The sequence below is a fragment of the Rhinopithecus bieti genome, unplaced genomic scaffold (genome assembly GCF_001698545.2).
Source record: "Rhinopithecus bieti isolate Rb0 unplaced genomic scaffold, ASM169854v2 scaffold_21201, whole genome shotgun sequence".
Taxonomy (NCBI): Eukaryota; Metazoa; Chordata; class Mammalia; order Primates; family Cercopithecidae; genus Rhinopithecus; species Rhinopithecus bieti.
Window position 1 is genome coordinate 2,904,050 of NW_016810610.1, and position 13,272 is coordinate 2,917,321.

At 33.7% G+C, this 13,272-nt stretch overlaps 1 protein-coding gene across 7 annotated transcripts in view; it reads right to left on the reverse strand.

The window, feature by feature from the left end:
- VTI1A (vesicle transport through interaction with t-SNAREs 1A) overlaps positions 1-13,272 on the reverse strand; it is a 373,026-nt gene that overhangs the window by 285,293 nt on the left and 74,461 nt on the right. For 5 of the 7 annotated variants that reach the window (XR_001889282.1, XR_001889280.1, XR_001889281.1 and 2 more), the window contains exons 4-5: positions 7,483-7,560; positions 1,128-1,148 (exon numbers count right to left, since the gene is read on the reverse strand). Coding sequence is in view for 4 of the 7 variants with exons in the window: in XM_017892468.1 (XP_017747957.1) it covers positions 1,128-1,148; positions 7,483-7,560 (99 nt within the window). In the remaining 3 variants the exon portion in view is untranslated. The remainder of the gene's footprint in view (positions 1-1,127; positions 1,149-7,482; positions 7,561-13,272) is intronic. The other 2 variants (XM_017892469.1, XM_017892471.1) reach the window with 1 other exon arrangement.

A 13,272-nucleotide genomic window follows, 5' to 3' on the forward strand; every position in this document is an offset into this window, starting at 1 on the left:
AACACAAAAAGGTTGGAGGGTGAGGGTTTTTGTATATTTCTCCCCTTCATTTTATATATTATGATTACTTTTTCTGAGGCAGGACGTCAGCAATGCATCTTAAATTCAAAGAGTTGTTGAAAACCACTATCTAGAAGCTTCTAAATTAACATCTGCATCACATAATGATGACATACCAATAAAAAAATTCTAGAAAATTCTCAATGCCGTCAAACTAAACTCAAAAGTAATTCATACTACTCTATACTATGAGCAATTAGACAATTTTAAATTGCAATATAGGCCATTATGTCTTAATAGAAAATAAAACCCAACCTTACTAAAAAAAAAAAAAATGACTATCTCTAAAAAAGAGTACCAAAGCATATTTGATATGTTTGACTTAATTTTTTAGAAATAGAATTATTCAGCATCCCTCATTAATACAAGGATACAATTATAAACATTGTGGTAAATATTTGCTGAGCCACACAAAAAAAGTCTGGAGTTGCATTATGAAACAGTCCAGCAAACTCAGAAAAATGAGAACTCACTTGGGTGCTGTATGCTACAAAAAGGAAAGTGTTTAACAATGACGAAAACTTTGGCCATTCTTAGGTATCTATGTATACAGAGTAGCAGGGCATTTATAACATATGTGTGTTTCCCCAAAAGGATAATAGATCCATGGTGTCTTATGTTAAACCTAATAATTTTGGGTGGGGGAAAGGAGTTTATTTAAGAACAGTTTACAGTAAAGTAAATCAGAATGTTAGAAAAAAAAAATCATGCTAGCTTCTTTGAGAAACTACATAAATAAACTTGAAGTTAGAGCCTACAATAAGACTACACTCAGGTAGAGTTTTAAGATATTCCTTTATTATTCCTCCTTATTTTTGGCCATTAAAGTATTAACTTTGTCCCAGTTCCAACAAAGAACAATGATCCCTGAGATAAGCATGATTAGGATACAGTTGTGTTTTAAAAGATTGTGAGCAGAAAAGATTACTGAACAATATAATTGATACTTTTTGCTCTGTGTAGATTTATCCGGAAAAACAAATCCAAAGATCCACTTCAGATTTAAAACTCAATTTTGTAGGGAAAAGCAGAATTAAAAAAAAAAAAAGAAGCTAGGAAGTACTCACCTCTTCACGTAATTTTATCAACTGCAACATGAATGCACAAAAAAAAGATAAAAAGGAAAGAAATGGCAGGAAAGAAAGATCAGTTGTGTGACAGGATACAGAATTAACATTGACAATTTATCTGTTTACATGTTTAGCATTTAAAAATCACAGACAAACACATTAAAAGAACCTAAACATAGACTACATGCAGAGTTTTTTGAACGAATAAAGATCACTTTCTCATACTGTCACATTAAACAAAGAGAATAGTGTGAAATTCTCTTTTAAAGTACATCTAAGACACCATCATGAAATAAAGGGGAACGACTTCATAGAAGTCTATATTATAAAGAAAGAAAACAAGTTTACTGTTCCTCTCTTCTAAGAATGTACCATTGAAGAGGTTTTGTATATACAAGTTTTCAGGATGTTTCTCTATTTGGAATCCTGACAACTGATTTCAGATTTTACCTACAAATGAAAATGATTAATAGCTCATGCTTTGGTTCCAAAAAGTATTTAAAACAACAAACTATTATGTTAGTTAATGTTATACTTGTACCCACTCTAGTAATAAGACTGCATTTGGAGGTAATGTTATTTTAATAGAAAATAAAGTATGCCAGGATAGAGAATGCTTATTTAGAACATAGTATCAAAAATTCACTATCATATGAACTTTCGTGTATGTAAGAGTCAATTTCTAGGTTTTTGTTTTGCTTAAGAGGCTACTGCAATCATGTGGCATGTTTTCATTTTAATTTTTGAATGATTTCTTCATTTTTCAATTTTCTTCATATTGTAAACTAGCAATGAGCTCTTAATTCATTTATATTACAGTTTGTTTTCACTAAAGTCAAATAAAAAAATCACTCCTTACTTGTTAGTCAATTCTCCTATGATAACATTTTAATTCTCTTATTTAGAACATTTTTCTGTTTGCCTTAAATACATAGATAAAACAAGCTGCTTAACTCTTTAGGAACTAAAATAATTATATAACCATATATCTGGCTCATTGTGTGTGTGTGTGTGTGTGTGTGTGTGTGTGTATGTGCATGTGTATTTGACACTATTCTCAACTACAAATATCACTGTATAAGTGAGATGACGACCACAGTTTCTGCAATGACTAGAAACTGAAACCTATGTTGTTAACAGACTAAACCACATTCCAGGTCTGAAATTTGCATCCTCAGCAATTCAGGTCTACAACTGATAATTTTTAAACATCCAAATATCTGTAACATCTGTTATAACACTTGACATATGCAGGCCAATAAATTAAACTATTGCTTTGGGAGAAATGTGCCTGAATTGCTCACTATAAGTCTCCTAAAAGTATCATGTTTACTATAGCCCGGATATCTCAACGCTTAATGCTGTTTTTGTCCCGAATTCAAGGAAGGCAGTATGCATTCCAGCTTATTCTGTTATTTCATTTGTTATACGAAAAGTATTTTGAGTACCAAAGAATAAGATTTTAAAAACTGTTAAGAATCCTTTATAAAAAAGGTACATAAGTTAACATGTAATGTCTCACAGTACATCCAGTGAAAATGAAACTTTTATTATCATAGTTTCAAAATAGACAAGAAGTTGTCTTTATTTTTATTAACACATTCTCTCAGCAACTATTCAGTAACACACAAGTAAATCATCTTGCCATTTCACATGAAAAGTTCTAATTCTTCCCCAAAAGAAGCAAAATTTTATACGAAAATACCTGGCCTATCATATATCGGAATCTTTCTCTTTGCCATCCCAACATCATGGGAGAAAAAGGCAAACATTAATTCTCAGAAAGAGACGATCTGGGAATTGATCAGCCAGCTGTCTTTTCTTTCTGGGGGCACTATTCTTCGGTTGACTATGATACTTAAAGGGCCAAAGTTTAAAACTACTCTTCAGCAATAGAGACCATTTGGGGCATGCCACCCTGCCATAATCAATGAGTGTTTAAAAATGCTACCCATTTGTTTTTTCAATAGGTTCCAAACAAAAAACGTTCTATCTTGTTTGTGCTGCATGGCTGCATTCAAGCTCTACATCGGATTTGTAGCTAAGCTAGGTAATGGGAGGGTTTTTCATCTGTATCTTTTTTTTTTTTTGGTTAGACCGAGAGTTATTCATTCAAGTAAACAAAAGATGGCCTATTTTTGAAAATTAACAATGCTTAGACTAGACTGTAAGTCGTGATTTCGTATTTTCTCGAGTTACTAGCTCCATCATAGGCAACGCGAGAGTGTGCAATGCCACCATGTTGAGCTATGATAACCAACATCTTTTTTGAAACAAAGATTTTTTTCCCCCCAATGCAGAATTTGATACAAGAGGTAATCTGTTCCTTTGTGGGCTGAAAAAAATCTGGTTTACGCTGGTTTGAACCAGTGGAATCTCTTGTGGTTAAGCCTTCTGCTGTGACTAAAATCAAAACTGCACTGCAGAGCATGTGAGGGTTCATGCGCGCGCGCCTCTGTGTGTGAGGTGCGTCACGTGACCCCCAGAACTACCGAATTTTTTTTAAAGCTGATAACGCGACTGCCGTCTCTGTCCGCATACAGATAACGAATAAATGCTGAACTCTATTAAACGCCCTTTACACATTATCGTGGGTCGAAGACACAATTTTCTGAACTTATGATGACAGTCTATTTATTTTGCTATAAACCCTCAGCACGTAACGAACAGATTTGTGCCTGGTAATGATCTGCTCTGCCGGGGCTATATGAAATGATACCGACCTTCTTTAGATCTTGCGGAATTAAATTGACCGACTTCACCCCCTGGTCTGTAGCTGAAGTTTGACACACTTTATGCACAGCAAGCCCAAATCAGAACTTAAGAGAACCTCGTATTAAGAAATTAAGCAATCATTATCTGCTAAATATTGCTTTGCCACAAAACTTTCCACACATTTGGAAGTAGTCTACTCTTTATATTTTGAATCTTCTATTTAGGATTTACTCAAAGTCACTGATCAATATAATTCTGCATATAGAAACTGAGAGAGTATTAGGGTTCAAAACCAAAGCTTGGAACAGTTTATTTGCCCCATTATCATATATCACTATGAAAGGCTTTATGATTTTATTCTACAACTTGTGTTTTTCCTTTTATGAGAATGATTCTCATGAAATGCAATCAAGTTAGGAACTATTAATTTCCACTCTAAATACAACATCACTACATTCAGTAACTCAACTCTTCCAAAGAAATAAAATGTTGCCTCATGGAATGGTAAATACGGTATTTTCAAAGAATAGAATGATAATGCTTAAGACAATAGTCCTTGGAAAGCTGATAGCCCAACAGTACTCGAATGTACAAAGTAGGTAATTTTCTTGTCCCTTCTTTGTAAATCAAGCACGAGCTATATTTGATTGAATGAAATGAATATGAATCAGAAATGAATGTACACAAAGCATTTAATTTGGAATTAAATGCAAGGTGTATTGTATGAGGGACATTAAAAATGCTTTTGAAAAATTCTTAATTTCTGAATTTTTAACATTTCTAATCATGGCAGAAATGTTTATGTACCTAAGAGTATATTAACATACTTTATAGTTAATTGGCAGACTATAATTATATGTATTAAAAGTCAGGTTTCAGATGCCTAAAAAAAACTGCATCATAAATTACCAGAATGAGAAATAATAGCTATTGTATTCATATTGTCGAATCTTCGCAAAGAAGCAACTATGAGGAGGCTGTGTATGTGATGTTGAAAATACCTAGCCAGTATTCTACCTATACAATCACTGCTATTAATTCCTTATTTTCCTATTTTGATCAATATTTTTAAACTGACAGATATATCCCAATTGCAGTTAAATGAATATTGCTATTTTTATCTCATTTTGTTTATCTCCAAGTTTTATCCACATATTGTTAGTATTCCATGGACAAGAAATTCTGAAAATCAATTTATTAGGAAATAACTTAGAAGTAAACTTATTTGTAGGCAGAAGATCTTTTCTTATATAAATTATAAGTAACCTTACCTAGAAAAATCTCTTCCTAGCTACCGAGCTACAAAAATTAATATAGAGCCAAATTAAAATTTTTTCTTTCTTTACAGAAAGAGCTTCTGTCTTGATTCCATATTCTGAATGAATGCTGATATGGAATAAAAAAGTTATTCTCAAGTGACAATACCTAGTTAAGGATGTGTTTTAGTTTGAGGGATTTTAATTCCTATATTATGACAAAGAGCCTTAAAACAAAATGCAATGACTTCATATGAAATGGAAACTTTGCTACATTTGGTAACAAAATATCCAAAAAGCTAAGTGTGGTCTCTTTGAACTTTTACACCTCATTCAAATTTTAGAAGGAAAAGTTCACACAAGTAATAATCTAACAGTATATATTCTCATGACTATAATTTATCATACTCTATTTATTGAAGTGACAGTTCCTTACATCTAAACTTCAGGTTCTCCAAGCACTTTCAGAATTTGTAAGTTTGATTTATACAAGTCCAGGGGAAATCTGTGCATAATCATTTTAAAGTGACAGGAATAGAATTTGAAAAATTCAGAAAATATGAACTCAATCTATTTTTGTGGAACAGTTTTCTTTAGGCATAAAAATCATACTTACATGTACGCAAGGCAAATGTTTTAGACATATAAAATGTCCATTAAGAGAAGTGAACATGTTTGAAAAAAAAGGGATCCCTGTCATAGAACTACAACATCCATTACAATAAAGGCATCTGAGTTAGACAGGCACACCCCCTTCCTTTCTATTTGCTCTGCATTAGGCAGTAGTTTCAAATGAAGGAAAGATCTATAGCTGTTTAAAGAACTGACATGGGAACTACGCATTCACTTTTTTGCAAAATTAATGCTTTTGTTTTGCAGTAGATAGGAAATAAAACTATGATTCATTCATTCAAGAGGTATGAGCAATCTAAATCTCACTTTAAAAACAGAAGAAAATATTTCTCTCATCCTCACATTATTTAATCTATTATGAGTAAAACCCCTTTATCACATCACCCTTTTATGTTTGATGTGCTGTTTTTTTTTTTTTCCTTTAGCTATTCTCACATTTCAATCAGGGAAGCTGAAATCCCAAGTCAAATCTGAACATGTTCACATGTCTGAACTCAAGCTGATAACATCCAAATAGTGGAGGAGGTGAGATCTTTCCAAAAACAAACATAATCAGCTCAGACATTCGTCTCTCTTTTTTGGGGGTGGGTGAGTAGAGTCCTTAATCACACAAACAACATCCCTATTATGGATTATAATATACTAGATAGCAATATACTATTAGCATATATAGACCTACAATATCATCTATTTGAGATGGTAAATACAATTATGCAATTTTCATAATATGTATCAATATATAATGTTTCACTATTGTATTGAAATTTTGGTTTACTCAGTGACTGATTTATGTTCATTTTCATTTAGGCAGAGTAGAGACTTTTATAATACTTGCCAAAGTGGCATTAGTAACCATGTTCAGGTCTTGCTTCTGAAGGTCCCTATCATGTATTTTCTTTAAAAGTGTCAAAGAAAATCAGTCATTAGGGTTCTTTTGAGACATTTTTAAAGTCATGTCTACACTGAGGTTCTTAAAACTTTTTTAAAGTTGTATACAGTATCTGCATGAATTAATGGAGTCTGTAGTATTAATTCAAAGAAAGAGGCGGGACATTAATTAGACTCATGACACTACAGTATGATCCAATGAGAACCGACAGCCAAGGTGTAAAGCCCTTTTAAGAAGAAATTGTATCTTATTTTTTTGCCTACGTAGATCTTAAACTGCAAAAAGACTTATCATATTATTATTATTATTATTATTATGACTATTATTTGACAGAAGCAGGTCCTCTATATTGGTATCCAAGTTGCACACTGTTGCTTCCAATTTGCATTTTGGTGAATGTATTTTTAAGAAGCCACACAATAGGAGACTGGGCTACCCCGTTGAATTTTGAAAGCTTACTTTCATTTGTTTTGCTGCAAGTGTTGATTTAATTATACTGCATTATTATCAAAGCTGTATTATGTACTTTTTTATTCCTTTTACATGTGTTTGAGGTGAAGACCTTGGCTTTGTCTGCAAACGGTGTGTTTCAAGTTATTCCTTAAGTACTAAATAATAAAGAAAAGAGAAGAAAAGATTTTTTTAAAAGATAGCAGACAGTGATCACAAGGTAAAGGGTTAAATGTAAGATCTCCAAGAAACATTTTGAAGTTGATTAAGACTCCAGCTTTGCATTAAACAGTATCGCTTCCACATGAGTTGCTGCTAATACCGTTAAGGAGCAGCTTGAGAGCCCAGTGCGCCAGTGACCTCCTTCACCCTCCAGCCACCCACCGGGCCTTCCTGATTAGCATTCTACCTGGTTCTCGGAGGAATTCCCATCATCCCCCAGGAGCTCATTCCGTACTTCGTCACTGTAGGCGATCCGTGACCTTTTCTATAAAACAAAACAAAAAGGGAGAGAGTGAGAGGAACGTTAGAAAGTAAAGGCTTCCAAGCTTTATTGGTAGCAAGGCTGATCTCAAACCTCGAGAGCCCCCTAATGGAAACCTATTGGCTACAATCTGCACACCAAAGTTGTGTAAAGTTCCTGAACTTGAGAAGTTTCATGTAAATTAGAAGTTTTTAAGATGTCAATAATGAAAGGAAACTCTGCGTTGTGTAAGTATTCTATTAATATTCATAAATGGATCTGAACTTGTATATTATTCCATACATTGCCATTCAAATAAGACCACTAAACTGAAAGAAATACAGCTATATAACTGTATGTCTGTAAAACTCACTAGATTGTACTTAAGACAGGCGTATATAGTTTTTTTTTTTTTTAATATTGTGGCAGGAAATGGACATTACAAAGCTTTCAATTTAGGACTTTAAAAGTCTCTAATACTAGGGTAATAATTATATCTCCAACTATACTCTGCAATGCCTAGTAGCATGTCTATATTTATTTCATTATTGTGATGTTACTAACCAGAAAGAGAGGGAATTTAAAAGCCCCTCCCCTGTACAAACAATAATTTAAATGTCTCCCAGCTCTCTATAAATAATGGCCTAAGGAAAAGTAATGAAAGTGTGTGTGTGCATGTGTGCATGCATGCGTGCATGTGTGTGTCTGGTAAAAGAAACTAAATTTCCCAGTCACAGCAAATAAACGCAAGTAGGCTATGAGTCAACTTTTCACAGTCCCAGTAAATAAAGACAAGTGGGCTATGAGTCAATGTTTCACACACTGAAAATGTGTTTTACAAGAAATACGCCCTTCTCTATAAAGTCAGAGGGACATGTCTGCAAGCAATTCATGAATTATCTAAATGTATACACATTCGGAAAAGCCAAAAGACTGAACATTCATTGGAAAGCTAAAGTGTGGGCCTCAGATCCCACTTCAGCATCACTATTTCAGATTTGCAAGTTGCTTTGCTGTCTTTTCTGCTTCAGAATTCACTAAGAAAACCATTCCATTAAAAAATGGCAGCTGGAAAACAGTAATCTCTTCCTCACTTGTGATCTAGAGTTTGGGACTTAAAATTTCTTACTTGTTCAACTGTGATCTGAAAAAGTATTGTAGTTTAAAAGGACTATCAATTTCAGAGCAGATGTCAACAATATGATTTTTAAATTAGATTTTAAACTACTGAATAAGCAACACTGCTTGACCACATAGAGATCATAATACCTTAAACATCAAACATATTACATTGAATTTAAAAGAACCTTAGACAAGAACAACCAATAGACTTTAAATCATTTTGAAGTTACAACTTTTCCCAGCTGGGGTTCCTTATCTTAACCACAAAACACAGAAAATTATTTCAATAACTATGTTTATCAATTCTCCCAAGGATGGTGCATAAGAAAAAATTTAGTTCATTACATATATTTGAAGACAAGGCTTAAGTCTCTGGCAGAACCCAGTTGAAAAGGCTGAATGGAGTAGAAATAAAAATAAATAAATCTAGACATTCCTTTGCTTTTTAGGGAAAAAAATAAGTTTCATGGAATTCTAAAGGTAGCTCTGGTTAAACTGACACTGGAACACTGGGGTCCTGACTCACAGCTCAGTGTTCATTCTACCACACAAAATTTCCTCTTCATTCTATTACCTTTTAAGAAAAGGCACAAGAATTGCAAAATGTTTTGATATTAAGGAGACGGTGGCATCCACTCCCTGCCCTGAGTCTCCACCCTAACCCCCATTTCCCCACCACAAATGCATATCTTATACCTTGGCTTCCGCAATAAGTCTATAAGTAGATAAATAAAACCAACAATATTGCAGAGAGGAGGACAGAGTAAAGAACTCAAGTCCTCAGCATGAAGTCAGTAAAGATATCTATATCAGATCTCTTGACAATTCAGTAGTGACCCAACTCAGTCATTTGTGAACATGCCAGACTTTTTTACCATCACAAACAGCATATAGTAAGCCTGGTTCTCTTATTGTATTTACTGAAGCCATTATTAATTAGCTATGTCTATTGACTTCATACAGAATCACATTTAAAAATGCTAAATTATCAGGGCAGACCACTTCATGGCCTTAATACAATATTTAGATCAAGCCAAAGCTTGCTTTTGCTCATTTGGAGTTCCTACTACAGTAGCTTCAAACTAGCTAAGCAAAAGTATTTTACAGCATTAAAGGAAATGGAAACCTTTAAACAGGCTGTGGTATCAGAGCTGCCTTTTTAATTATTCATTTCATCACTATGGGGACAAAACATTCCACAGTATGCAAGAGTATCATATGGAGATTGTTTTTGTTTTCTCCCTTTTTTCACCAAAATACCAACAAATTGGCATACATTGTTCAATTACATTATATTCTTATTTTGATTTACTATACTTCAAAAGGAGAAAATTATAAATGTGTATCCCTAAATATCTAATCTTGTTTTGGTTAGAATCCATTGCTTTTAAAAACCAGCAATTAAGAGTGTACATGCTCAGCAACAGAGGAGAACTAAGGCTTTATCCACAGTTGAAGGGTGGTCCCTGTAAATGTCATTCTTTACCATTGGGATGGTAAAAACCGGTTGTTTGGATGGCTTTCTGGATATAATTAAGCAAATGATATGCTGAGTTTAACAAAGTGGTCTCTAACAGGACTGACTTTTCTTAAAGAATGAAAAGACAACTCATTTCAAATATCAGAAATAGTTCCTCACCAGCATGACACAACAATGCTGAAAACTGAACTCTTTACATGTGAGTTTCATTTTCCAAACAGAAAACAAATCAAGACTATTAAAAAAAAAGAAACTAATTATATTTAGATGCCCAACACTGGTATTTTCTCATAATTTTTTACGACTTGAAAGTTTAAGTTAGCTGATTGTACCTAACCATAACTGAGCCTGCAAGATCATCATTAAACTAACTGAATACCGAAAAGGGGGAAAAATCCTTTGAATGACAAACTGCTTATTTTATGGGTAATTTTCCTCTAAGACATCAATAAATTATGTTACCTTTTATGGAATTAAAAAAATCTCATGCTACATTAATAAGTACCTACACAATAATTTAATTTCGAAGATTCCAGGTTAATAAAACTCAAGCATTTACTGTATCTTGATAAAGTTCACTAAAATATTTTTTCTTTATTATCAACGGTATAAAATTTGTACTTTAGCCAAATGCAAACATGAGAATTTGAGCTGGAAATGTCACACATTCAGCTACAGTTTGAAGGAGCCCAATTCATAATGCATTTTATAAATAGTTAATGACTTCTATACATAAGCTAACCAGGCAAATCAAGAAATTGTCAACATTTTTAGTCTTAGTTGTCAGTTACCACTGTCTACTGGTGCTTTATATGTGGCTTCTGGAGAAGACAGAAGCTCTATGCAGTTTGTAATCTACTGCAATTTCTGGTCTGTACCATAAGAGTGGAAAAGCTTCAGCTGACAATACTTGCCACACACACACACACACACACAACACACACAGAGTTAAATACAAGAGTACTTCTCACTTTTAATTGTGTGTTTGTGAAAAGTTTACTTCTTCTAACTTACATACTTTGGTAGACTACATGGTTAGAAAGAAAATCTACAGACCATACATGAACTATAGAAAAAATATGACAAATAAACAACTGATTGTTACCTCTAAGAAGTTAGATGCACTAGTTTCAATGGCTATTTTAAACTGATAACACAAGTGAGTTATGAATGCAAGAATTTCGGATTCAAGGCGATTTTCGATTTTTACTTGGTATAAGAACAGGTCCTTTGCATACTGATTGGCTGATTTTCTTAAAGCCAAGTTCAAACAGATACACTTGCTCAGTTCTGGAACTCAGTTCTGGAAATTTGGCTTGAAACAATCTTTCTACTTGACCCAAGCCTTGACATTTCCCAACTGAACTGAATGTGTTCCTGGACAGGCACTGAGAAATTAGAAACAAAACGGATTAACTTAGCTTAAACTAATTAAAAACTGTGATCTGTGGTTCCGCCTCCTGTATGATTCTACATGTGAAATAGAGTATACGTAACCAGAATGAGGATTCTACAGCCCAGAAATAGCAAAAGCATAACAATGAAGTTGGTTTATTACTAAAGCATATATGAGAATTTAATTTCCATGGCGTGCACATGGCAAAGCAATTGCTTAAATTGCCTCACCTGGGAATTTAATACAATGTTATCATCAGACCAGCCACATTGTAAATAGATTTATAATGCTTTCCATGTGCTGTACTCTGTTGCATATGAATTAAGTAATGATCTGGTATTACAATAAAATCAGCTAGTTCCCACACCTGGCAGACAGGATATTTCACTAAATTAATACCCACCCAGCTACATCACAAGGCATAGGAGAGGAAACCATCTCAAAGGCATTCGACTTGAGTTTTACATGGGATGCAAATACTTGATGGCTATGTAGAATGTCACCACACTGAATAGGGCTGCTGAAGACAATCTGTTTCTAACATCTGTATCACAGAATTAAGACGTTCTCATTCCCATTCGATTTTGGCCTAATTTTCTTCATTCAGCACTTTAATTACTAATCAGCAATCCACAACATTCACAAACACTAAGCAAGCCCTTTATTCTAATCTATGTGCTGCAGACAGCCAAATAATTGATACAGAGTGCAGTATGGTTTTGGTAAGTAATGAAAGAACAGCTTGTCCTACTTCCTAATCAAATGGGTCTATAGAAGAAATGGTTAAGAGATTTCTCCATAGGTCTAAAACAAATTACCCAGTCTGGCCAGACTTTTCCATTGCTTCTACCATGTCTTTCAGTCTCCATATATTTAATAATGCCCAAGGTTACCAGGTGATACATCTATTAAAAATTGCTATGCTTTCATAGCCAAAGAATTTAACTGCTCTAAAGAATTTAACTGCTCCTGTTATAATTAACACTTTGGGATATCTACAGAAAACCATGAAATTATATTGATTAGTTAGTCATATAATTGCTGGCATTCATTTCTTACCTAATTTTATCTGGTTCTAATTAAATAATATCATACTTCTGTAATGCCCAGATGGCATTTTCCAAAATGCATCTATCTTTGGCACCAAGTGTTCCATTTTTAGCCTCACTTCTATTTCTCATGGACAATTTCAGCTTTGCAGCCACACACCACCCCTGCACCAGGACTTAAAAAGGCTCATCAATCCAGGACAGAAAGCTCACATAGTCCAGAAAAAAAAATTAAATGCAATGTATGAATTTTTGTTTATCACAGTATTCTCCATGCTGTATTAATTTCTAGCAAAAAGCGATTTAAGGTTAAAACATGTATCATACTACATGGCTTAGGTAAAGGTAAAGAAAACTGTTAGGTAAATGTTTGATCCCTGGAACATTGTTAGGATGGATGGAAAAGCACAGGGTACTAAATAAAAAGAACAGAGATAGCATTTCAGTATGTGATCTTGGTTGAATTAAGTTTTCTGAGCATCAGTTTCTTGATCTCTAAAATAATGGTATAGTATTTATTTCCTAGGGCTGTTGTGAAGATTTAAATGTTATAAACAAATGCAAACCTATCCTAACACTTTGTATATGATGACCTTCAGAGCATGTTCAACTAAATTTTAGTTGATAAATACTGGAAAGGATGCAATAAAACTAGTAGCCATACATGGCTGAAAGTATAAATTATGCAT